The 27,428-nt window shown below is 43.5% G+C and overlaps 1 protein-coding gene across 2 annotated transcripts; it reads right to left on the bottom strand.

Moving 5' to 3' along the window:
- Positions 1–1,853: 1,853 nt before the first annotated feature.
- Positions 1,854–26,632, bottom strand: LHCGR (luteinizing hormone/choriogonadotropin receptor). 2 transcript variants are annotated; one of them, XM_040057992.1, is made up of 11 exons: positions 26,469–26,632; positions 18,765–18,836; positions 15,411–15,485; positions 13,650–13,724; positions 13,043–13,117; positions 12,873–12,950; positions 10,123–10,191; positions 9,412–9,486; positions 8,012–8,197; positions 5,464–5,544; positions 1,854–3,212 (listed from the first exon to the last, which is right to left on the bottom strand). In XM_040057992.1, the coding sequence occupies exons 1-11, from the start codon at positions 26,630–26,632 to the stop codon at positions 1,970–1,972; spliced, it is 2,193 nt and encodes a 730-aa protein (XP_039913926.1). In that variant the 3' UTR covers positions 1,854–1,969. The 2 variants fall into 2 exon arrangements, with proteins under 2 accessions (XP_039913926.1, XP_039913927.1); XM_040057993.2 differs by lacking the exons at positions 12,873–12,950; positions 13,043–13,117; positions 13,650–13,724; ... (1 more) ...; positions 18,765–18,836; positions 26,469–26,632 and adding exons at positions 10,448–10,519; positions 11,106–11,160.
- Positions 26,633–27,428: the final 796 nt, after the last annotated feature.

The following is a 27,428-nucleotide window of genomic DNA, read 5'->3' as shown; positions in this document are numbered from 1 at the left end:
GCAAATTTTAAGTATAAATTACATTTGATGTTAGTGGTTTTTATTTATTTTTTTTTTTTAACAGCAATTTTGTAAATGGTGGATTTCACTCTTCTTACAGCAGGTACAAAAAGAAAAATGCCCACAGAGACCCTCTTGCTGCTTGGCTGTTACCTCTGCAGCTCTGTAGGGCAGGTACTATCAGTTGTTAATTCTAACTCATCTCCCTTGCCTGTAGTTTCCTGACCATGTTCTGTGGTGGGGAGAGTGTACTGGCAAGCTCATGTCCTGTTGAAACATAATGCAAGTAAATCAGTTGTTGCCCCCTTAAGATATTGTGCTATCATGTCCTAAATCATGTGCAGGACTCCTTCATGTGATGTCAAAAGTAATGAGTCTCAAAAATCAGTTTTGAGATAGGTGATAGAGAAGTTTTAGGTGCAGTAGCTATTTTTTTTAGACCAGTACCATTGGTTTGTATAGTCCTATTTGATCATGGGCTAAGCTCAGGAGCTGGTGTGTGTGAAGAGGTGCATCATGTGGAATTTGTATTGATTGCTAAACCACAGAGTTTTAAGTCTCTGTTCTCAATCCTGTTTCATTCCCCACCTGTGGGAACTGCTCCTGAGCACAGCTGCACTTACATCCAGAGCTTTGGTACTGATTGAAATCATGCCACTACACTGAAGATGGGTGGGTCAGAAATGTTATTTCTAATTATCACAATTATGAACTAATGATAGACCAGTCACTAGTAAAAAGAATTGCTTTCATTTTTGTGAAGCAAATTTTTCTTGTGGTGCAGTGTTTTGGCAACAAGAGGAGTGCTTTGGAACTCAGTTGCTGTCAAAGCAAAGGACTCACCTGAAAAGGAGAATGTAAAGGGGGTTGCAGTAGCACTGTTCTCTTGTATATATCAGACTCTGCACTTAAATTAGCAGTGCAGTCACAAATCTGGACCAGGCATTTAGCATGATCACTTAGCATCAGGCAATGCATAGTGAAAGAAAAGAGAGATTTTAATGGGGAAACATTGTCATGAAAAGGTAACTACTCTGCTACTCTGCTTCATCACTTGGGAATAAAGCTGGACCGTGTGCGCTGAAGAGGCCTTGGTGCATTCTTGAATGCTACTGGTACTGCTGATATCAGAGAGTGGACAGGTGGGAATCATTCTTGAGACTGTCCCAGGAGGGAAAATAAGGCAGCATGTCCTTGCCTGTGCAGGAGGCAGTTCTCCTGCTGTTGAGAGGGAGCCTTTACAGTTTACTTGATTTGTGTGTGTGCACATGTGATACCCTAAATTCAGTCCTGTGTGCAGCAGGGGGGATTTTGCATCTCTTGTGATTTCCAGATCCCACATGGCTGTGTATGGGTTAATAATTTAAGTAAACTACCCACCAGCTCAGACTGAGATCTAATGTAAACTGCAAAATTGTCAGTGACAAAGGTTCAATAGATCAACTTTCCTCCTTGGTGACGTCTTTACAGCTTATTGCTTGAACGCTCTTCTTTAACTGTGTGTAGGTGGCTGTGTGATTTCTGTTGATGAAATGGAGGCATCTAGTTTAGTGCCTCTTTCTTTAAAACAACAATGCCAGCACAGCTGATAGGAATGAAAAAAGAAGCCATGAAAGGTAGCAAACAGGCTTTAAATACTCCAGGGAAGCGGCCTGGAGAAAAAAAAGCTAGGCTGCAATCACTGCAGTAGCTGTTAGCTTCAAGAGCAGCTTGGCTGCTTGGCTGGTCCTGGACTCTTCTGGCTCCCCATGCAGAAAAGTTTTGCCTGATAGCTGCCTTCCACACCCATCATCTCAAAGGAAGAGAAGGGAAAACACCACTTTGAACATCAGAACAGTCATGTTGCATAAGAATTACTGACTGGAATGTTTATTTATTATGAAATGTTCAAGATATTGTAAAACAATCCCTAGTCACTAAGATAATCACAACTGGCCTTGCAAAGTGCTGCATCTCTTGGCACTCTGGGTTAATTTTCCTTGCGGGATGTCTTGTGCCGTGGTGCAGGATAGGGCTTCTGTAAGGCTGACAAAAGCAGGAATGCTTGGGAGGCTTTGCTGGGGCCTGTGGCTACGCCGCCGTTCTTGCAGTTGGAGTTATAAGCGGAGAAATAGTTCATCCTGTAGAGCTCTGCTCGGCTCTTGCAGCAACCAAGCTTGCTCATCAGCAAAAAGAAATCCCTCCGAAATGCTTTGGTGAAAATGGCATAGAGAAAGGGGTTTGCGCAGGAGTTGACGGGGTAAAATAAAACCAACAAGATCTTGGAGTTGGTCACTGTGATGAGAGGAACTTTGAAGGCGGCGGATATGGCAAAAAAGGAGATGGGGGCCATGCAGGTGAAATCCGTGAAGATCAGTATTGCCATTCTCTTGGCGACCTTGGTGTCCTTATTGGCCGCTACCAGCTCTGGGTTCTGCACGGCAATGTAAATCTTGATGTAGCAAGCACAAATGACAATGAAGGCGACAACATTCAGCACCAAGATCAGCAGGATGTAGGCTTGGGACAGGCCCGTTTCGATATCCATGGGTAAACAGATGCTGACCTTCATGTAGCTGCTGACCCCGAAGAGAGGCAGCACGGCTATGCCGATGGAGAAGAGCCAGCCCCCGAGCATGATGGGCACGGCGTGCCGCAGCCGCAGCTTGCGGTCCAGCTGCATGGCGTAGGTGATGGTGTGCCAGCGCTCCACGGTGATCACTGTCAGCGTGTACACCGACAGCTCGCTGGCAAACACCGTGAAGAAGCCGGCGGTGCTGCAGCCGCTGCCCGTCTGCCAGTCGATGGCGTGGTTGTAGTACTGACCGCTGGTCTGGGCATCCACGGAGGCGATGAGCAGGAGGTACAGCCCCATGCAGAAATCGGCAAAGGAGAGGTTGCACATGAGGAAGCGAGGGACGGTGAGCTTGTAGTGGCTGGTCAGGAGAACGAGGAGCACAGTGAAATTGCCGGCGATGGCGAGGATGTTTATAAACCAGATCAGCACTCTGAGGAAGCTGTATCCCAGGATGTCTTCGCAGGGATTAAATGCATCTGGTTCTGGAGTGCACGTGAGGACTTTAGGCTGACAGAAGTCATACTCAAAGTCAAAGCCGGCCATTTCACTGTCATCAAAAATGGTTGAGTAGCCGTAGGGAGAACTTTCATCGTCTATTGCAAAGGGATGTGTGTTCCTCTCTGCTGACCACAGCAATGTGTTGTTGGAGTCATCTCTGTAACCATGAAACAACCATCCCCCAAACAGAAGTGAATTATTTGTTACACGCTACTCACATTCCTTTGAAAAAGACAACAGATAACAGTTGTTTTAAAACAGTGACTCCCTCCATGTGTTTCTACAGGGTGTTTACAAATAATGAAACCTTGTAAAGATGCTTTGTGTTTGGGAAGTGGCCTTGGAGAGCAGCAGGGGTCACAGTCCCATCCACAGAAATGCTGTCTTATACAACTTGCTTATTTGTAAGTACTTCACTTTTACTGCTTCGTGAAGGAGCCATCGTTCTCATGCTGCTGGTTGGCTGCAGTCCAAGCTACAGTAACACTTGGGCTGATGGATTACAGCTTTGATGCACAGAGGTTTCACAGGCAGTTGTAGAAGCCATACCAAAATAACCTATGGATTTTAACTGTGCACCTTTGCACAGTTAAGGAAAGGCATTCAGCAAATGAATTCCTGAGACTATGTATGGCTTGGGAGGTGCTGAGGAATTTGCTGTTCGCAGTATTATAGGACAAGGAGTGCATGATTAACGAAATCACATTGATAGCTAGGAATTTATTAAATTTAGGCTGCACCCAATGCCTATTAAAAAATGTTGTAGGTTTTCAAGATAGACTTCTAAAATCTCTAGGTCATCAAGAGTGTGGTGATAAGCCTAACAAAGAAGACATGTTTTAAAAGAAAACACTGTCTTTTCTGGCACTTCCCTGCCACAACAGGTGCCTGTTTCCCAACTTCTCAGTCATCCTGACTGTGAGTGTTTGGTCGGCAACTACTCAGTCTGCAGTGTGGGACCTGGAAAATATCTCTATTGAGGACAACTCTTGAGAAAACTGGTAGCTTTTGGATAATTTAAATACATGCTTAAGCTTCCACATCTACTGAAGCATGTCCATTAAATGATATTTCTGGAGCAGAGTGTTAACTGGCAAATGAAACTGAGCTGCTTTTCAGCTATTCCTGTGAGGCAGATAACATCACAAACATCCTAACTCTTCTCTCTGTGTATGGAAAACTGCCCAGTGTCTTGCATTTATTCACCTGGCTCAAACTGGAAGAGCAGGGAATACATTTGAGTCTATTTACTTATAAAAATGATTGTGATTTTTTGAGTGGCTGTGTGAATGTGCTGCTATGTGCAAGCTGGGTTTTTGTGGGTTTTTAATTTTTTTTTTTTTTTTTACTAATAAGAACTCAGGACTTTCAGGTGATTTCTGCTGCAGTTCTGCAGCCATTAGGCCCATGAACCATAACCTTATTTTCACTTGCTCATTATAATGCCTGCTCAGAGAATTGCTGGGATTGGGATTTGCCAAAGCAAAAAGCTTCAGGAGCCAATAGGCTGGGCAGACAATTTAATGCACAGCAGGAGTGCAACAGATGCTAATCCAAAACAAGCAGACTGATAAAACCAAATGGCAAGTGTAGGAGGCCTCACCAACCAGCAAACAACATAATGTCCAAGGAAGTAATTATCCCAATGAATCAATCACATTTCAGCTGTATTTAGCCATTGGAATTTCGTGACCATAACCTTGTTTCTTCTAGACTTTAGAATGCTTTGACGCCATGTCTGGGCTGCTAAGAAGTCCCAAGGTCTCCCATTTAGCTGCAGAGGGATGAAGAATAGCAAATCTTTAAACTTCTCCCTTAAAAGCTGGGTTAGAGCCTGTCATCCAGCACAGCCAACACAACAGTTTTCATATTAGCCTTTCTCATTGTCACACTGAACACTGTCAAGCAAAACTGATATGAAAAGACATGTTTAGATGGAGTAAACCACTGGCATGGGATCGTCACACTTCTAGCTCAGGGACTCCATTCTACCATTGAAAACTAATGATACAGAGTTCTAATTATCCTTCCTATGGGGGAAAAAAAAAAAAAAAAGTTAACAATAGCAGCTCTTTGAATCACACCAACAACTGCATTTATTTCAGGGAATGGAAAGTCTCCATGTAGGCCACTAACTTCTGTAAGTATTTAATCTTTGTTTTCTTTCAGAACACAGAAGACAAAATGGAATGAGTAAAGCTTGTGAAATCATGAGGGTTTTTAAATTCCCCTTTCCTTTGGAACATCCAAATCTTGGTTTAATGATAGCAAAATTACCACTGTGCAAATTCTAGGGGTGACTAAATTGGCAGGCAAAGACCTGCTTAGTGAAAAAGCATGTGAACGGCAGAAAGGAGAAGAGGTCTGTATTTGCTACTTCCATCATCTCTATGCAGAGAGGTACTTACAGCATTTCGTTAGTCGGTTTCCTCATGGTGCTTTCACACTCCTTGGAGAAGTTGTCAAAAATGGAAAGCAACAAATTCTGTCTGCAAGAAGGATGAAAAGAAAGTTAAGTTTCAGGCTGGATTTTGGCCAAAGCCTTGTCTTCTCTGCAGGTGATCTTCACAGACATGTAAGGCAAGCCAGCGCTGGCCTCAAGGCAGCACAAAGGTTCCTGCAGACATCTGGAAGTGGGAAGGAGAAGGCTTCAAATGCTGTGAAAATAGGCAGTGTAAGGATGTGTAAGTCATGTAAGGATGGTCTTCCAGCTTGGTTATTATGTAGGATTTTTTTAATAGTGAAATAACTTGAAATTCAATTAAACCGTGTGTTCTGAAATATTGTATTGAAGTGGGCCAGATTCTCCACCAGGATGAATGGAAGCAGTTGGGCTGGCTTTTGGAGAAGTGCCTGTTAACAGCTGCTGGGAAACTGGCCTGATACCGAACCACAGAATGGGTCAGGTTGGGAAGGGACCATGGCGGGGCATCGGGTCCAACCTCCCTGTGTCATGCTAGAGCACATTCCAGACAGTTCTGGAATATCCCCAGTGAGGGAGACTCCACGCCCTCTCTGTGCAACTTGTACTATTGCTTGATTACCTGCACAGAAGGAAGTTCTTCCTCATATTCAGATGGAACTTCCTGTGCATTCATTCCTGCCTGTTTCCTCTTGTCCAATTGCCCAGCACCACTGAGCAGAGCCTGCTCCAACCTCTGGCACCCTCCCTTCAGATACGGACAGATGTTGATGAGGTTCGCTCTCAGTCATCTGTCCTCGGGGCTGAACAGCCCCAGCTCCCTCAGCCTTTCCTCACAAGAGAGATGCTCCAGTCCCTTGATCATCTTCGTATGCTCCAGCAGCTCCGTATCTCTCTTGTACTGAGGAGCCCGGAACTGGACATAGCACTCCAGATGTGCCTCAGCAGGGCTGAGCAGAGGGGCAGGATCACCTCCCTCCACCTGCTGGCAATGCAGTTCCTAATGCATCCCAGGACACCACTGTCCTTCTTGGTGAGAAGGACACACTGCTGGCTCAGGGACAGGTCCCCGGCTCCTCTGCAGAGCTGTTTTCCAGCAGCTCTGCCCCAAGCCCATACTAGTGCTCTTCCAGGTGAGGTGAATCTTCCCCGGATGACTATTTTAAAAGCTGTCTGGTATCCAGAGGCAGACTTTTCATGCTTGAAGTAAAGTAGTTTGAATAGTACAAGTTGAAAGATGATATATTTGGCAAAATCTCCGGTTTTGAGGCTTTGAAAACAGCAGCTAGGTACTCTACTGATATGAATGGAAATGGTTTTGTCTCACCTCATTGCTGATACCCCTGATAGGGGAGCAGTCATTTCCTGATTTGTATGGGATTTTTTCCCCAGCAATTTACTAAGACAATATAATGACTTACTAAGGCACGCCTGTTTTTATAGATCATGCCCACGCTGCAAAGTCAAGCGCCCAAAAAATAATACAGTATCAGAAATGTCATTATCAGAATAAATACCATTTTTTCTCTGCCAGTGTTGCTCCTGCATTTAATACACTCAGAGATGTGATCTGTGACTGAATCAGTTCATTAGTAATGGAAATGCTTGACAGTAGAATCTTTGTTCTGTTCTTGCAGAATCAAGAACTCCTTAGTAAAATGAGGTAGGCAGAGAAAGCATAGATTAACCCCTAATTTTATCCTAAAGAATAGGAATTTACTCCTGCCTTTCCAGGACATCCCTAAAGCGAAGGCAGGGGAGTGACACCGGTCAGGGCTCTTACAACTGCCTGCTCAGTATGTCATTTCTGTGGGCTTCATTTGAGACAGATGAGAAACAAGGCACCTTCATGGCTCAAAATAAACTCATTTGGTGTTGCTTTGGCTGCCTAAAGCCAACTGGGGATTGGTTTCTTTGAAGCATAAGTGCTGAAAAATGAGCTCCAGTTGTCTTGGATTAACTGCCTGAAGTTTGTGGATGCAAAGCTCTCCCATGCTACGGTTTTCAGTTGTGGGGAGAACAACACTGTCTATTACTTTAAATGGTTGGAACTAAACCATGTAACCTCTCTCAGTAGGCTTGTGGTAGGCCATAATTTTGGTGGGTAATTGAAAGCTTGCCCTTTCTACTGTGTCATCATATCACCTGTATTAATTAGGCTAAAGGCTACAGGGATTTAATTTTTTTTTTTTTTTAATTAGGGCAACGTGTCATTGATAAAGGTCTGTCTTCTGTGTGCCAGTAGGCTTTTAATTGAGATACCAAGAAAAATATAAGCTTTAAGGAAACTTAGAAAAATGTTTCTGCTGGCAGATCCAGGGCACAGGATGGGATCCATTTCTGCTCTAAAATAAATGGACATAATTTTCCTGGCCTTAGCAGAGATTTGCTGTTTCCTGCAAGGCCTTGCAATGCACCACAGCCTCCTTGTAACTGGAATAAAAATTATCAAGCCTTTTATGCTGAATAAAGCAGAAGTGCCATTTTGGAGCTTCTGAAGCACCGCAGTACAATAATATGGTATTTGGACTTACTTTTCTGTCCTTAGATTTCGAAAAGCACAGCAGTGGCTGGGATATGTTAGGACAGCTTCCAGAAGACTGCTGAATTTATCCAGTGGTGGCAGCCTCTTTAATGAGTAAGATGACGTTGCATTTAAGACCTGAATGGCCTCAAGCCCATAACTAGGCAGGGACTCCAGCGCTGTTGAAGAAATATCCCTGTGAAATAAAGAGAGCATTCTCTTTGCTTTTCATCCCTATAAAAATACCACCAAAGCATGATGGTAGGTAACAGCAACTGGTTTGTTCACAAAGGTTCAGCTCTAAAAAGCTGCTTCAGCACCTGATGCCCAGCTCAGAGACATGGTCTGTGACACTACAGAGCAGCAGGGTAAGAGCATCCCTTTGGCTCAGCAGTTGCAGCCAGGCAAGGAGCTCCCTTGGTCCTGGGGAAACTGAAAGCCACCACTCCAGGAACTCTGTCCTGACCTTTCTGTTTGAAATCCATGCATGGAGTGAGGGACGCCTCCTTAAGCCAGAAATAGGGAGAGAAGAAGCTGAGCAATTAGTGACTCTCCAGCCAGCTAACAGGTAGGACACCCTCTTCACTCTGCTTGGTTCTGAAGGGCTGTTCTAGGTGCTTTAATTAAATGGCTATTAATTAAAACCCCAAAAGAATCTGCCATTCTTGCCAACACAAACTTAAGCAGTTTGGCTTAGAGTAACTGCAGAGGGGCTGTTTGTGTGAAGAAAGTCCAACAGTGACTAGGGATTTTCAGAGTCAGGACATTAAACAAAGGAAAAAAAGGCCCACAATTCTGAAAGTGATATCAGTAATGTCATGTTCCATAAAGCACAAATAAAAGGCACAAAAAAGGCATGTGCAGCATAGCATAGCATAGAGTTCTAGTTACAGAACCACACTGTTTTATTGCGTGGAATTAGAGCCAGGGCAGCCCTCCAGTAAGTCCTTGATTAATAAATCATGGGGATGATAATAACAAGTTTTATTCAGCATGAGCTTACAGCATGCAATCAACTTGTTCACTTTTATAAACAAATTCTAAACCAATATACATTGCCAAAACATACCCATCCTTCCAAAGGACAAGTCAGTTTACAATGTGAGAATATAAGACACAGGACTAGGATCAGGAGGATCTGACACAAATAAAGCAAACCCCAAAATGCCTAAGAGGTGTAGATCAACGCCAACACTAGAACTGATATGTGTTTGCCAGGGAGCAAGCTCCTTTCGTTCTGCAGTGAAAGGCATGGCATCTTGTTGACGTGTTTCCACTTTGTACACAGAGGGTAAGAGATCAAATCTCCTTCCAGGCTCGAGGCCTCCTGTCTTTGCTGTGGTGACACAGCTCTGGCGGCACAGGGCAGTTCCCGCAGGACACTCAGGTAATGCCGCTGTGGATACTTACAGCACGTCTGGCCCTGTGGCCCCTCTCAGGGCATCGTTGTGGATCCGCCTGAGGTTCTTGTTGTCCTTCAGGATTCTGTGGAACCAAAAATGAACTCTCTTTACATCTGTATTTTAAAAATCACTTCTTTTGTTTCTTCTTCACACCTGTTTAAATTCTTTCTCCCACCACAGCGGTGGTTGTCGCACTGCCTGGCTGGGGAGTGCTTGTATTTCCCATGTGACCTTTACTTCCTCTGATGCCATCAGCTCATTATCATCTACACTTAAATCTGATAAATTCCAGATTCTTCTGACTTAAACCAGGAACAACAAGGCTGGTTCTTTCACTACCATAGCAAATATACATTTTGCCTAAACCAAGAGACTAGTCCCCCAGCGTGTGAGAGAGATTAAAAACTATTGATGTTTCTAGACATAAACTGTGGATTCCTTATCTGGGCTGCTGTTTCAAGCTTTACACTACATTACGAAATTTTCTGAAGAATTATGAGCTTTTCTCACAAAAGCTGTGCTATTTTAAGGGATGTTTCAGGAAAAGCAGTGAGAGCTGAAGGATTAATGACTGAGTCACACTGACACTGAAAGATGCAGTTTTCCCATGGGTACTGGCAAACAGAAGACACATGCAGTTAAACTGAAGGAAGAGCCTCTGACTGTATTTAAATTGTTATTTACTGTTTAAATTACTGAGGAGGCATAGCATACTCACAATTGATTCAGCTTTGTCCCGTTGAAGGCATGGCTGTGGATATCTTCAAATCCATTTTTATACAACTTGCTGGAGATTAAATAAACACAAGGGAAAAGGATTTGGAAAAGGTGAGGTTAATGTTATGTGCTACAAGTTTCAAACCCTGGTGCTGCATTCATTGTAATGATTAGAGGCTCTGCTTATAAAGAATGACGGTAACTATAGCTCTTAAATGAAGAAAGATGCAGTTTAAATTCTCTAAGCTCCTTCCTGTTTAGTTGCTGAAGATAACTTCTGCTGAGGTACAGACCCTCCCCCTGCGGAAGGGCTTGCCTGTGCCTACCTGGGACTGAGGTCCTGGAACAAGACTTTAGTCCAGGTAAGCTCCTGAGGTGCAGATGGAAGACTGCAAGGCCTAGAGATGTGTCAGGTGGAAAGCAACTGTAAAGCCTGGAGGGAGCTGCTGGATTGCAGATCCTCTATGCATGGACAATTCTTCCAAGAGACAGCTTTGCAGTGAGGCAGGGGTGAGCTGTGCATCATCCAGCAGGCAGGGAGTTATCAGCTTCTCAAAAGTGCTGCTGCCAGGCTTGATTTGTGCTGTGGAAGCCTTGCTGTCCCCTGCCCTGCACAGGGACACTGGATGCCACCCTGCTTCCTGATTCCCCACCCTTTAGGGCCAGACACCTAAAGCCTGGGCTGTGCTACACCTCAAGTCCAGCTCTTTTCCTTCATTAGGAAATGTAACCTATGGGTCTAATAATATCCGTTTGTGGTATTAAGTGAATGTATCCAATAGAAATTCAATATAGTCACTTGTATATATTATTTTTTCTTTAATATGAAGCCCTATTAGAAAACCTGGAACTATTTATGAATTAAACAACATTTCTGTTGCTTTTCCACTTGCTTTTGGGATAGCACAAAATGGCCCTATGAAACCTGCTCCCAAGTGCTGAAGTGTGGGGAGCACCTGGCTCCATTTGATAGCTGGTACATACCTCAGCATAATGCTGAAATTAGCCATAGCCTTAAAGACCATGACAATATGTGGGATCAATTTCCCAATCCACAAGAAACATTAGCTGCTGGAAAGGCTAAATTAGCTATTTGCAGTGCAAAGTGTGACTGCAGGGTGAGTTTACACCTCCACAGATTACTTGTGTTTCACCAGACCATGCTGTAGCAAGAGGAATTACTCCACCTAATTACAGCTAACCACATGGGGTGGAGTTAACACATAGCTCTACAATTAGGAAGCTGCTGATAAGATAATTCTTTTCTACTTGTGGTGAGCTGCCAATCACAAAAGGATGGAAGAAAAATGAAAAAATGACTGTTGGCTGTTTCCTGACTTAGACTCCCTCCAATTTTATACACTTTAGGGTTACAGTAAAGACTTTAAACACCTTTCTCCATCTCTTTTATGTTCATTTTCTTACACCATTAGCAGAATCATAATTTTGCTGAAGTTATTTTGGGAGGAAAGAGGCTCATAAGATGAAATGATGCACTAATCCAAGCAATTGCTCCTCTTTAGCATCATGTAGGAGTAGCATCCAGTCACATCTACGCCCAGTTCCTCTCCTGTTTCCAGGAGGTATTGGTCAATACATAAAATCTGGGTTAAAATTACTGTCGTGCTGGCACATCAGCCCGATGACGAGTCCATCAGCTGCAGCTCTTGCTCATGTGCACAGCTCCTTTGCAGGTGCAAGTACCCATGGAGTTTTGGGCAGGGGTCCCACTGCATGTGTACTGGAGCCTGGCCCTCAGAGGCTGGCTTCACAGGGCTCCCCTGGGGCTTGTGGCTACCACACCAAGTGGGTCCCTGCTGCTGCTCTCTATGGCTCACAGGGTCTTTCCTTGGGAAACCCAAATTTTGGCCACATCCTGCTGAGAGGCTCAGCTTGTGAATTCTCTTCCAGCACTACATTGTGGAAGTTTTTCTGAAGACAAGTGAGCTTTGAAATCCATACGGAGTTCTTTCTGTGCTGGCAGAGGGTGTTTCACCTTGGCTTTCTGCTGCTTTCTGAGGTCCTCAGGTGGGGCATGTCATAGCATCGAACCCACCCACCTGACAGGGGGCTGAAGCAATGATCCCGCTGTTGGCTAAAAGGAAAGTCTCAGGTGTGGAGACTTATAAGAAAGTAAGCTGAGGCAAAAGAAATCAGGGTAAGAAACAGCAGCTGTAATTTGTACTGATTTCTTCTGTATCTCCGTCCCTCCTCTTCAGAGGGACCCTGTGCAGCTGAAGCTCGGCTCCCTCAGATTGCTTTGTGCCTGAAAGCACTGATATCCAAATCCAGATATCCACTGATATTTGGGCTTGGATGTGGGGCCAAGCCTGGACCTGAGTGTGTGTGTCTACCTGTTCCTTGTTACACAATCAGATCCCTTCAAACCGTTGTGGTTTCAAAAAACCACATCCCTGGGGTAAGAGCAGAGACTTTGGCCTCCAGTGCAGTTTTTGTAGTTTATATCTTGATGGTGTTTTGAAAATCAACACTGTATGGAAGATGAAGATTTAGATCCCTGGTCCTATTTTCTTTCCTAAGTGAAATTATCACTTGGATAAAACTCTGCTCTTCATCTTGAAGAACATTCCTATGTTTCTTAGGTATTTAAAATTCAACATGCAATGCATATATATATATATATATATATTATGGGGCTTAATGTCAAGATTTTCATGAAATCAACCCACTTCCCTCAAGCAGAAGTGTTATCCTCGCAGAAGGAACTGGAGCTAGGATTATTTTACTCACAGTGTCAGTGATTCATTGTTCATCCCTTGGAAAGCATTTTGTGGTATAATTGTCATACGCAAGTTATCACAGAGCTCCCTTTGGAAGGAAAGAAAAAAGGTGTTTTTGTCAGTGACTCAGGAACAAGATGGAAAACACTCGCAGCTGGATTAGGATGGGTGTCTACTTACAAAATAAAATGAGCTTCCAGTGAGAAGATCTGTGTCAGGTCTGGAAATTGTCTTATTCCAGTATTACAAATGCTCCTAGAGAAAAGCATATTTCCTATTTATAGAAGAAAATATTACCAGAGTGGATGCAACAAGAAGCTGACTTGGTAGGTCTAACAGTGCTTTAAAAAGTGACTGACAAATCTAATTTTTTAAAGTAGGCTCCAAAGGTATTTGTAAGGCCTGTAAAAATCAAGTATTTAGAATTCTCAAGCAGTGTCTTGGAGGAGCAGCATATGTTCTCACTACATTACGCATGAGGGAGAGATTTTAATTACATCTTTTGTTTAGTACTCTGTTAGTCTGAAAGCTTTATTCTAGAAATAAGCACTTACCAGAACTACTTTGCAGACTTCTGTTTTGTCCATCACTGCCCTGGCCTTGTACACTGAAAGACCTCTCTATTGGCTAACTCCAGGTTAAAGCTATTGTAAACAATGTCATGTACTTCTAGGATATTGTAATGCATGAAATACCTTTTTCCTTACACTCCTTAATTTGATTTGTGTACTCCTTTGGAGAAAGGAATAAATAAAATAAACAGCAAAGGACTAGAACTCTTTCTTACAAGTATTTTAGCCTTGGAAGATTTCTGAAAGCTCCATCCTCAATGTGCAACAGATTTTTCGTGTTCAGGATTAATCTGCAAGGAGGGAAAAATATTTCAGTATTATCATCAATATAGGTTTGGGAGGGTTCTGAGTTTTGCTTGTGATTTACTTCCTCAGAAACAGCCTGCAAATATGCTGCTGGATGCATTTTGAGGGACTGTTGGTAGTAAAAGTAGCCTGCAAGTTTTAGGCAGCCAACAAAAGATAACACTGCCTGAATTCCTATGGTTCTCTGAGCTGGTCTGGTTTGGATATCCTGATCACTGACATCCAAATCCAGATATCCACTGATATTTGGGCTTGGATGTGGGGCCAAGCCTGGACCTGAGTGTGTGTGTGTCTACCTGTTCCTTGTTCCACAATCAGATCCCTTCAAATCACCCCTCCTTTCCATTACATTACTGATGCTCTTCCCAGCCAGAAAAGGTGGTTCCTCAGATAGTTTAACCTCTTAGAAGCACCATGGACTTCCTTAGAGCAGTGGTTGGTAGGAGTGGATCAGCAGAAACTGGGAGAGAAATGTGTGAGAAGCCCTGTTTGCTAGTGGTCATTCAAAAAACAGGCAGATCTCAAAATCAAGGAGCACTTTCTGCAGTGGAACTATCTGGTAAAGCTCTGTTTGCCCTAAAGGCAAATAACTGTAGCCCAGCTCCCTCCTGGTGCATGACTTACAAAATAAATAGGTTTCAGCATGTGAGATGGCAAGGGAAATTGAAATTCAAGGCTGCTATTGAACTCACTACCCTGATCATCCCCTCAATGTGGACTTGAGCTCAGGTTGGGACATCAAGCCCTTGCAATGTATGTTCTGTACAGCACTTAAGATCCAAGGAGGTTTTCTTGCTAGCTTCTTGTAGCTCTTTAATGGTCTTGCTTAGCTTTTGGGTTTTGGAAGACAGGCATAAGACAAGTTAGCCATAAACTGTAGGTGAATGCATGGGGTCAAACCTTTCATTCCTTCCCTAAACACACCACTGACTCTAGTGGAAGTTGGACTCTATCAGAGGTTGACTAATCTGTATCCCTTGCTTATGTGAGTAACTGGCTTCAGTGATGTTCACATATTAAAAAAAAAAAAAAAAAAGAGATGAATTCGTCCTCACTCAATTGCACAATTTTCAGCCACTCACTGGTCATGCTGTGCGAAAAAGGCAGTAATGAGATACTGAATCAGATTTAGAGTTTCCAATTTCACTAAATATTTCAGAGCATTCTCCTAGTCATTGCTTTTAACTCTCTTTCAGATGCCTGTGCTATGCAGGTCAAGTTTAAAATCAGTGCATGTTCTGTTTGAGTAATATTTTAGTGCTCCACAGAAGAGCTATGCATACTAAGCAGCTGTATTTAAATAATGTAGGACTTTGAAAACGACATCTTCAAAAAGAAAGATTTTTCTCATCTGTTGTCATCTCAAATTATTTCCCTGCTTAGAAAACCTGACAGTGCCAGAGCTCCACTCCTGCCACTGAGCTCACTGAAAGCAGTGGGACTCTGTGCAGGCATGTCTCTGCATGAGCTAGATCTCCAAGGCCAAGCCTTACAGAGTACTCACTATTTCATACAGTACTTTGGAGAGAAATGTTTCTCATCATAGATCTCAATCAAAGCCAATCAAAGTAACAGAGACAGATTTGATCCAGGAATACTTCTCTGCAGACTGTATAGTCCTTGATGATCCGAAACCACAACCTGGATGCCTTTTCTTAACTGGTGCTCACATTTCAGACAAGGTGGGAAGGCTGTCAAAGGCACTCGCTTCTATTCTCTCCAGGGAGTCGCTCTGAGAGATTTCACTACAATGAAAACAGTAGACACAAAGCAACACATTACCAGAAGAGACCCCAGCAATTGGCTTTCCACTTTATTTCCTCCTTTTATGCACATTTGTTCAATCCCTCCTATGAGTCTTATCTGTGGCTCATGTCAGACATCCTGTGGCAGTGGGGTTTGAGAGAGGACCAGCCTTTTCTGTCTTGGCAAAATGGAAAGCCAACCCTTAGGAATGAGTACCGCTGTAGCAGCCAGTCTCCATTTCCTCAGTAAATTGCAGGGAAGCTAGAGACTGAGGGCCAGAACTAATGTAAACAGAGTGAGCCCAAGCCTCGTGAGCCTTTTCCTCCCTCCCATCGTTGGTTCTGCTAAGTGAATTTATTTGTGGGGTGAGGACATAGATGATGTTCATGGTGCTCATATGATATTCTCAACTATGGTCATCTAATCCACAGATGAAGAAATACAGATATGGATTCAGCACACTTGACAAACAATTTTTGAATTTAAATGGCATTTTCATTACGTGTATGCAAACTGAAAGGAAGTGGCTCTTTTCATCACGACACAGACCAACATGACTGTATTTGATGGCACTCTCCACCAAACTGCGGATTGTGATGTACAGATGCTCCTATTCCACGTGTGTACTCAAGATTAATCAATACTGACATAGAAAACCAAAATCCACTTACTAGATGCTTTTAAAATGCTTGTTAGATTAAGATCTAAGAGGCTATGCAAAGCTGAGTCCTGAAAGTAAATAAGTATACATTGAGCCATATATAAGGATGTTGGGAGTTAGGTTTGTTCATTTTTTTCTTTTTTTTCTCTAGACTTTTTCTCCATAAGTTGCCAAGAGACTAAGTACTGGTGCTTAGAGGGTGCTTGACCAACATAAAATACGTGGCCGAAAATTGATGGGGGGGGAAGATCACACGAGTTTTGGGGGAGGGAAAAAGACAGGGCTGTGGGAGCTGGGGGTTCTCCCTGCTCTCAGCATCGGAGAGGACGGTCAGGCTGCTGCTTGCTGCGGGAGTCTGTCAACCAAAAGAACAGAAAGTCCGGTCCTGGGAAATCTACCATCACCTGCTCATGTGCCCAGGAATTCTGAGCCCCTTCGCCTGCCCTGCTGGAGCTGGGCCAGCCCTGTCCGGCTGTCGCAGCTCCTTCAGCACTGCTCACTTTGCCGGGACATTCCCCCTGCCTGCCGGGGACATCCTGCCATTCCAGCCACCAGCCTGGGACTTTCCACCATTCCAGCTTTGTGTTCTCAGAGTCCCAAGGGATCTGACTGCCCTGGGCTTTGTGAAACAAAACCCCTCGAGGTTCCTGGTTCTGTTTATTATTAATGCTGTAGTTGATACTTGTTTGCCTTGTTATACTTACTAGTAAAGAACTGTTATTCCTTTCCCTATAGCTCCGACTGAAAAGCCTCTTTAATTTTCTAAATTATAATGACTTGGAGGGAGGGGATTGGAATTCTCCACTCCTAGAGAGGTCCCGCCCCTCCCTAGCAGATACCTGTCTTTCAAACCAACACAAAGGGAAAGATCTTCAAAATTTCTCAACAGAATTGACTAGAAGGGCACACAAAGTAAACCTAAGATAATATAATCTCAAGAAAAAATGCTTTCCAAACAACTGGAGTATGTCTACACTGTCAGAGTCAGTATTGTCACAGACCTGAGTGTTAGCTTAATTCAATTACAATTATGGGAAGACAACTCTGTTGGTGATACAAAATCCCTTAGACCAGATTGAATTCTGTATTTCATTTGTAGGGATAAAGGGGGATGCACCTTAGAAATCACACAGTTAATGTGTATGTGCGTCTTAAAGAATTATCAAGGATTTTTTTTCATCATCATAATTCAGCGAGAATGTTTTTTTTGTTATTGCACTGGTTACTTATAAATGAAAGATGGATGTAGAATAAGTGGTTTGCTGGACACCTGATCCTCAGAGATGCACAGGCTGGGAGGGATCAGTGACTGCTCACAGAACTCTTTTGGGGTCTGAAACATGGTTCTTCCATGGGATCCTCCCTGTCAGCCACAGTTTTTCCATTTACATGTGTTGGAATGACTTATGGCATGAGAATAATTTATCATCTTTCAGAGAGTAATGTGTTGCCAAATAGCTGACTCAGAGATTTATAATTATAAAATATGCATTTTTCAAAGTAGCACTAAATCTCCATAAAATTATAACGTGTTCTACAAACTAACTTCAGAAAAATACATTGATTTGCACACAGTTAATTTGGAGAGATTCATTAAACACACACAAAAAGATCAATTAAATACTTGTTATGAAGGGAAAATGTCCAAGAACGAACCATTCTTTATGGAGAATATGATGTGTACAGTTTGAGAAAGTATAGCCTCAAGTCATATAGGCAGGAGAAATTTTGTAGATTTAAGTTGGCCTCCAGTGTGAAAATGATTAAGTTCTCATTAAACATTCAGATGCAAGTGAATACAAGAGTACAGCACCACTGGATTCTGCTTTAATACTGTATTGCAGTTGGGTATGTGCAGCAGAGAAGTACAAAGAGTGCACCTTGAAAAGAAAGCAGCATCTTCTGTGCTGCTGCTTAGGTTCTGGGGGAGGTCATTCCCCTGCTCTTCACTGCACTGCTGTGTCATCAGCTTTGTCCTTTAGAGGCCACTCAATGCAGACAAAATAAAAAATAATAAATAAGGGAGACTCAAGCATGCCATTTCAGCTGGAATAACAGCAGAAATGAGGGTAAGAGGGATGAGAGGAGCCTTATGGTCTTGAATCCTTGATGGAAAATAGGTACAATGCTGAGGGTCAAGAAGCAGTGCAGACCTGGTGTGCAGAATTACAGCACTTGCAAACTGAAAGATCAAAGAAAGAGCTCAGTCCCTTCTGAACCCCCAGCACTGCAAAATGCTGAAGAAATGTCTTATTTGAGTCTTCTATAAATGTATAACCACAGAGTGCCATGGTTGTCATTGTAGAGGTAATATTTGATGATAGAAATCTATCTTCTCTGCTAATCAAATGCTCCTCTCATCAGTTACTAAGCTGTATCCAGTTGTCTCTGACATGATTAATATTTCATTATTTGCTATTTAAATGGCTGTTAAAAATCACACATTTTCAAAGGCTCTTTTGTGTACTGTTTACATGAAAGGAATGCTATGTTTATCCTTCCCCTGTGTACTTTTTTCATCAATAGACTGTATTATCCAGACATTTTTACATTATTATAAAAGGATGATTTTTGTAAGAAATTAAGGAAAAGCCAATGGAAAATATTGACAACTTACATGATGAAGGCATCTTGAAGTCCTTCAAATGCATGTGATGGGATTACTTTAACAGGGAGATGCGTAAATGATCTGAAAAACAAAAAAAGAGAGGGAGGAAAGGGTTGTAAGGCATGAGCTTTCCTTGTTTATAATTGTACCATTATGGTAGGGAGAAAACCAATAAAGCATAATGCTACCTTATTTTTCCTGCAGTTCTCTGTACCTCTGGGGCCTGATCAATTTGTCATTGATCTTAGTTAAATGGAATTCAAAAGATACTGTGTCAGTTCGTCAACAGCATAAATTTGAGAGTAATCACCATCAAATCAATAATAATCATAACCTATTAAGTAAATTTATAGCCTGATGAAAGTAGGCTGCTACTGTTAAAGGGAGCTACAGGCTATTTAATGTTAGACCCTCAGAAGAAGTGGCTTTCATGTTAAGCTTCCTCGATTAAAACAGTATCTTTGTGTTCGCTGCACCATGTTCTCCTCCCAGCAACATCCCTGTAATGTTGCAGTGTGGCATCATGAATGCGCCTGTGCACAAAGTGCAAAAGAACTTCAAATCAGGCTGGTATTATGAAATTCTTTTTTTTAATAAATTGAATCAGTGTGGTTAGTTGATTCAAAACAAGTGTGGATTTTAATTTTTAATTTTTTAGTTTCTCCGATTGAGAAATTAACAATGATTTGGAAGACAGACACATTTTACCATTCTCCACATCTGAACCACAGTACTTTTACCAGCAAGTTTATCTATCCATGACCACACTTTCCCTGATAATAGCCATAGGAAAATATTTAACATATTTCAAAATGTTATCTCTGTGAAAACAGATAATTGCTCCATTTTGCTTTAGAATGACAAATATCCAGCCAGAGACATTTGTTTCCCATCCTTAAACTCACCCCCTCAAGGCTTTTTTGACCGAGATATTTCTATGCTATTCACATAACCTGATTTTTTCTTTTTATTGTTATCATAATCCTTTATATGAAGACATTTGTTTATTATTGTCAATATTTTGTTAAATGTTCATTTTATCTATATATGTATATATTTTTATATATTTAAAAAATATGTCATACCTACATATTACAAAGGCAGGCTGTCATACATAATGTGTCTAGGGGTTACAAATTTGGATGTACCAAGGAACCTTGAAGTCACTTCCTAGCTGTGTTCCAAAAAGTCTGTATGAATTGGGGCAAATCATTTAGTTCCCTTGGACCTTGTCTCCCTGTCAGTAAACTGGGAATAACAATGCTTCCCTGCCTAACAAGGGTGATATAAGGATATATATGTTTGTCATGCCATTGTAATTGGGTCATACCTGTCCCTAGATTGATGCTGGCATGTTTTGCTTTGTGTGAGGTTTGGTTAAATCAGAAATGAAACTGTCATGCAGCTTGAAGAAAGTATTTTTTTTCCCTGAAGGGCAGAGACAAGTAGAAGTAATCTGCTGTAGGTTTTAACAGTCTCATCCAAAAGGAAAATAACTTCAGGAGGAAGCAAAAAGTAGAAGCTGCGAAATTCCTGCTCTATAACCCTGTAACTGCACCATCAGCTCAGGCTGCTTGGAAAACAAAGCATACCTTTTGTGAAAGTGCTTGCAAAAACAAAGGAAATGGAAATGTGACTGAAAGTGCAGAACGTAAAACCAGATCCTGGATTTCAGTTACATCAGGCCATGAGCCTACTACCATGCTGGTGGTGAGCAGTGTGCCGGTTGTAGCAGTGATGGCTTGGAATGAGAGGTGATGATCTTCAAGGTCCTTTTCGACCCAAACCATTCTATGATTCTGTGAATATTTACTGAGCAACCCTGGCTCTCCCAGCCTGTCCTTTAGGAGAGGTGCTCCAGTCCACTCAGCATTTTTATGGCCTCCTCTAGACTCGCTCCAGTGGGTCCGCATGCTTCCTATGCTGGAAGCCCTCGTGCTGGAGGCAGCTCTCCAGGTGGGTTCTCACAAGAGCGGAGTAGGAGAGGAGAATCCCCTCCCTCGCCCTGCTGCCCAAAGCCAATACGCTTGGCTTTCTGGCCTGCCAGCACACATTGATGGCTCATGTCCCAGCTCTCATTCACCAGTACCCCCAAGTCCCTCTCAGGGCTGCTCTCAATCCATTCTCTGCCCAGCCCGTATTTGTGCTTGGGATTGCCCTGGCCCACACGCAGGACCTTGCACTTGGCCTTGCTGAACTCCATGAGGTTTGCACAGTCTCAAGGCCTCGAGCCTCTCCCACCTCTCAAGGTCCCTCCTCTCCAGCATGCCGATCCCACCCCACAGCTCAGTGCCGCCCCCAAACCTGCAGAGAATGAACTCTGTCCCATCGACCATGCTGCCGACAGAGCTGGTCCCAGTATGACCCCTGAGGAATGCCACTTGTCACTGCTCTCCTCTCAGACATTGAGCCATTGACTAACTCTGAGTGCAACCACCCAGCCAACTCCTTATCCACCAAGTGGCACTCCCGTCAAACCCATCTCTCTTCAGTTTTGACACAAGGATGTCATGCAGGCCGGTGTCAAATGCTTTGTAGAAGTCCAGGTGGATGATGTCAGTGGCTTTTTATCATCCACCACTGCTGTAACCCCATTCTAGAAGGCCACCCACTTTGTCAGGCATAAGATTTACCTAAATGAAGCCACATTGGCTGTCACCAATCACCTCCTTTGTTTCCATGTGCCTTTGCAGGAGGATCTGTTCCAGGATCTTGCCAGGCCTGAAGGTGAGACTGAGTGGCGTGTATTTCTTTGGGTATTCCTCATTTCCCTTTGTAAAAATGGGGGTTATGTTTCCCCTTTCCTTAATTCCATCAGGGCATTAGCTTTCCTAACTTGATCCCATCTGCTTAATTTTTCTGTGTTCCTCCCAGGCTACCTGTACCTGTTTCCACCCTCTAGTCCTTTTTGTGTTTGAGTTTGTCCAGGAGTTCCTTGTTCATCCGTGCGGGCCTCTTGGTGATTTGCCTGACTTCCTCTTTGTTGGGATGTATCACTCCCGAGCCTGGAGCTGATCTCTGAATATCAGCCAGCTTTCTTGTGCCCCTTTTCCCTCCAGGGCTTTATCCCTTGGGACTCTGCCAAGCAGGTGCCTGAAAAGACCAAAGGCTGCTGAAGTCAGGGGTAATGAGCTTGCTGTGCACCCTCCTCGCTGTCCTGAGGTGCTCAAAGTCCATCATTTACGGTCCTGGAAGCCAAGGCTGCCCTTGGGCTTCACATTTCCCACCAGCCCCTCCTTGTTGGTGAGAACAAGGCCCACACTGCACCTGTCCTCCTTGGCTCCTCTATCACTTGGAGACAGACGTTATCATCAGAAGATTCCAGGAACCTCTTGGATTGCTTATGTCCTGCTGCTGTTGAAGTGCCCCCTGAGGACCAGGAATTGTGAATGTGAGGCTGTTTCTGTCTGTCTGTAGATGTCTCATCTGCTCAGTCTTCCTGGTGGGGTGGCCTGTTCAGATTTCTTTCTTTCTTTTCAGCACTCAGATTGTGAAACTCAGATATGGCCATTCAGCTGAAGAAGCTTTTAATAAAAAATGTTTTTACAAAGCTACAAAGCTTTTATACATCTAACTTGCCCACACTGCTGGCCTGACTTCTGTAGGTCATGAAAGGGGGGATACACCCATCTTTAATACAAGTTGCCTGCACTGTTTTGAAGACTATTGTTAAAGGATAAATGTTTGCACTTTTAAGAAAACCTGTAAAGTTTCTTTCATATCTAATGCATCATGACTTGTATGCTTGTACTCATTGCTGTCATTCAGAGCTGACAATGCTGTGGCTCCACAGAACTGCAGGACTTCTCGTCCTTGGAAAAAGACAGAAAGAAGTGGAGAGCCAGCCAGACCTCCTGGCAACCAGCAGCCCTTGGCATTTCTATGTTATCAAGATTGGTTTTCAAAGTACATAATTCTAGGCAGTAAGGTTTGAAATGGCAAAGCTAAATGTATTTAAGCCTATTCAGGAGCATTGGGAAAGATAGGAACTGCCACCAGATAGACTCAAGCTCCATGAAAAGCTTTTAAGAGCTCTGGATGCCCCAGGAGCTCAGGGCCACTTGCAGTCCTGCGGAGGAGGAGTCAAACCCCAAGCCCACTGAGGCCACTGGAGGAAACCACTGTATTACAGAACTGACCTTTTGCAAAAAGTGTTTAATTGAATTGATAAATAATAATAACATAAAAAGCACAGGCCCAATAGCAATAGATATGAATGAATTATTATAGCTGGATTGGTTGTTATATTTTAATATAACTATTTTATAAGATTACTTGTATTTTTAATGCCCAAAAGGTGAACGCGTAAGGTAGACTCTTGTTGGCAAGCATTTTAATTTGTAGCATCCTTAAACTTGGGAGGATTGGGAATATTGATTGAAACTACAGCTGAAAACCCACTATTTTCCTAGGATTTTCATCAGCTTCTGGGGGCAGTGTGAAGGTTTAGCATTGATTTTTAAAGCCCTGCATATTGGGCATTACGTACCTGAAACGTGAACTGTGATATCTCACACAGGCACCCAAATAGCATTTTTCACAAAGTGATGATGGGTGATACAATCTCCTATGGAAGAGACTTTGTCCCTGAAACTGAGTTCTTTTGACAACCCCAAAGAGCCAAATATGTTCCCAATGAAGACTTGTTAGAACTGTTTACTTCTTCAGGTTTTTGCCACAAAGTTTTGTATTTGATATTTTGTAATTGGGTGCCTAATCGCATGTCACTCACCCCACTGCAGAAGCTCTGCACACAGGGGCACAAGTTCAGGCACAGCAAAGTGAACCTCACCAAGAAATTAAGTTTCTGAAGGGGCAAAGATGTCTTAAAGTTATCCAATGCCCATTTCTGCACAGCTGGAGTTGGGTGCCTATCTGACTAGACTTTGCTTAAAGCCCCAAAAGTACATATGAGATTTCAAAAGAAGGAAAATCATGTTTCATTTCAAAACATAATGGAGTATTAAAGATTCATTTTCTGCTGAGACTAAGAGGACATACAGCTGCTGTAGCCAAAGGGCATTCAAAGGTGTCAGAATAATGGAAGTCCTGTAGTGTTTGTGTAATGTCCAAACTAAAACAGTAACTTGAGAAAAATATGGTCAATTCAGGACTGTATAAACCCCATAATTCTGCAACCTGTCAGAAGCCTAATAATTTTGAAAAAAGTTTTTAAGCAGTAACATGACATGGCAAGGATAACTCAGGTGAAAAAAATGGCTGAAATTTCCCTATGGGATATGTACTAGTGATATAACAAAATATCAAAAATACATTTGGAAGCACAGATCATTACAGCATCAGATTTTATTCAGATATAGCTGGAGTTAAATACTGGAGCTTATTTTCTTGACTGACCATACAATTAAGAAGGATTTTTCTGGGGTCTGGTTTCTGTGTTACAGTGGCACTGATGGCAGGATGTGGGCATCCCAGGAACTGTGCTGGAACAACCCAAACCAGCATTTTCCCCCCAAATTATTAATGCACTTGCAAGCATCACACTGCGATTCCCCTGATGCACATGGGCACAGATGTGGCTATGAGGGGACAAAATTAATGTGCTCTTGCTTTCTCTCTCATCCACAGAGCTTTGCAGGGAAGAAGGGAGCTAGGAGGACTGGGAGGGTATGGAAAGAGGCAGTGAGCACTAACAAAGCTCCAAAACCTGTATGAATAAGAGAGCGGGGAAAGAGTAAGACAGAGGGGAAGACAGCAGCTATATGGGTAAGAAACTGGTATGAAAACCAAAGGAAGAGAAAAGTTAAGTTTCCTTTCTTTCAAAGGAAAGAAAAGAGGTTGAATAACAACTAAACAAAAGAGTGAGAATACATATAGCATTAGTGACTACATCCATATGTACAGCTTGTAATTGTATGATGAATGCAAGCTTTCTATCAAAAAAATACAAAGAAGTGGAAATTCTAATAGTATAGGTTCAGGTTCAATGTAAGTCAGGTTGGAAGCAGAAGGAGCTGGACATGTCTGTGAAAGACAGGGATTTTTTTAACCTCTAAGTGTAAATATTTGCTCTGTGGGAGTATTGAGCTAAATCTTAGTTGAACTCTTTTCTGACTATAAAATTGGTTTCTACAGCCAGCCTAATAGTGGGACTTTGTGTACAATCATCAGGATTAAATGCTCTATTGAAGGTAGAAAGGAAATTTTTTTTTCTCTTTTTGTCCATTACCTAGCCCTGTTGCTATCAGTGAGGCAGAACTGGAAGCAGCCCTAAACCCATTATCTGTCCTAACATGATCACTGAGGTTGAGATGTGGTTTCTTCTTGGGGTGACGGATGGAAAAAGGAAGAATAAAAGATGAAACCAAAATAGAGAAAGAATAAAATCATGTACTTTTAGGACTCTTGATAACCTCTCTGGGCTGTGATGTGCACCTTCCTAATAAATGTGCTTAGTCCACTGCCTGCTCTGCATGTGCTGTGAACACTGGGGAAGAAACATGATGGGAGAATCTCCTGTTCCCATGGGCTCTGCTTTCTCTGACACTAAGGTAACACAGAGAAATAGGGAGGGAACAAATCCAGGACACAGATTTTGCTAGAATCTCTGACTTAGAAGGAGTGGTTCACACAGCTCTAGATTATTACAAATTAGGTTTTCTTACTCCTATCTATTCTTGAGCTAGGAAGAAAGAGAAGAGGAGATCAGGGTTAGTATCACGCCTAGGGAATTTCAAGACCAAGTTAAATTTACAAACAAGTCAGATGAAAATGGAAAACACAGGCTTTGTTACCAAAAGGGTCATAATATGAAAACCCCAGCTCAGTTCATGCAGAGATAACCAAGGGATCCTGGAAATGGCAACCATCCTATTGTCTGCGTCTCTAATCCTATATTTTGACGCCATGATTGTTTAGATCAGGGCTGTAACTGAGCCCATAAACAACACAACATTTGAATACCTACGTATATCAGTTATTTGGTCTGGTCCTCTAGATCATGAGCTTGGACTATGGTGTGTGAGTGGTAAAAGTGAATGCCCATCATGCCTTGTTATTTTAATTTAATCCTAATTCCCAGCAAAGCATTGAGCAGGAAGTTATGATGGATCACCCTGCAGAGATGTAAGCAGCTGTCAAAACTCACTGCAGCTTTTTTTATTAAGAGAGGGGGAAAAGAAATCAGTCAATAACTTGCCAATGAGCTGAACCTCAAGAAGATGCAATGAGCACAGTGAAGAGGATTTTGATGCTTCAGGATAGAGGGAAAACTAATCGCACAAACTTTGGGAGAAAAGGTTACACGAAGTCCAACAGAGTTAAGAAAGAAAAAAATAAACCTAGAACTGACAGAAGGCTTAAGATGACTTCTCAATATTTTATTCGGGTTTCTTTAAATCTAACCGTGCCACTGCAAGGGGTTGGTTTTGGAACAGGAAAGGCAGTTTATGCCTCCTGCCACAGCGAGAGAGCACTGAAAGCCCTGACACCTGCACCCCGTTCCTCTGTCACTGAAGCTACTGGAGAGCGAGAAAGTTTGCCCCTTGAGAAGAAGTCCCGAAAGAATGGGTCGTCTCCTTCCCAAGGGGAAAACTCCCCGTCCGGGTTGGTTTGAACTTTGAAAGTTTGAAAAGTTCAGCCTCACGTTCGGCACCTCCGCGCGGCCAGGGATGCTCCAAGCCCGCCGGGCGGGTGCAAGGCACCGCAGTCCCCCCCGTCCCGGTCCCCGTCCGCGCAGCCCGCGGTACTTACGCGCGGGCGGGCGCGGGCAGCGCGCCGTGCGGCGGCGGCGGGCAGCGCAGCGCTCCGTGCGTGCAGGCGCAGCGCAGCGGGCAGCGCCCGCCCGCGCCCGCGGACCCCGGCAGCAGCAGCAGCGGCAGCGGCAGCGGCAGCAGCAGCAGCAGCGAGGGCACCATGGCCGGCCCCGCTCGCCTCCCGCCGCCTCTCGCTCGCCTCTGCCCTCCCGCAGCCCGCGGGACGCGGCCCCGCGCCCCCGCCTCCTCCGCACGCCTCCCCCCGCCCCGGGGCGGGATCGCCGCCCGCCGCCGCGGGGATGCCGCGCTCCGGGCCCCGCGGCTTCCCGCGGAACATCCTTCCTCGGCTGCTCTGACTCGGAAAGTTGGCTGCGAAGCCTGCGGGTGGCTGGCGGAAGGTTTCCACGGATTTTCAGAAGTTCTGGTCCCCGCTGCCCTGCCTAGGAGGGACCGCAAGAGACGCTGCCCGTTGCTAGGAAAAGCTCCCCGCTGCTCCCGCATTCCTAGCGGGAAAGGTGTGAGGAGGTGTGGGCCCTGCAAGCACCCATTTATCTGGCTGTGAATGTCTTTGAGAGTTCATGCCTGGGGGAAAATGTGCTGCATTTCCCTTAACGGGGTAAATGCTTATTGTGCGAATATAGCAGCCTCGTTGGAAGATGGAAGCGGCTGGGATACAAATGTCCGTGTCAAACGCTCTCTTACGGCTCCACGCACGGTCGCTGATGAAGGATTATAATTTGCCTGCTGGGTGATTGGAGAGGCATTTCTGAGTACGTGACTTGTTACTTTATGATCAATTATACCCTTTGTGTGGAAGCAGCAATCATGTTCTCAGCACTACTGCTCTTCACAAAGGTCCATCCATTTTGTAAAGGACTGCTTTCCACGTAACTATCATTATTGCTGTTGTTGTTATTATTATGTATTGCTACAACTGTAGCTTCGAGAATCTAGAAAG

Source organism: Hirundo rustica, chromosome 3 (genome assembly GCF_015227805.2).
Source record: "Hirundo rustica isolate bHirRus1 chromosome 3, bHirRus1.pri.v3, whole genome shotgun sequence".
In the NCBI taxonomy this organism is placed as follows: Eukaryota; Metazoa; Chordata; class Aves; order Passeriformes; family Hirundinidae; genus Hirundo; species Hirundo rustica.
Note: the sequence above shows the minus strand (reverse complement) of the source record. Positions and strands in the feature narration are given on the sequence as shown.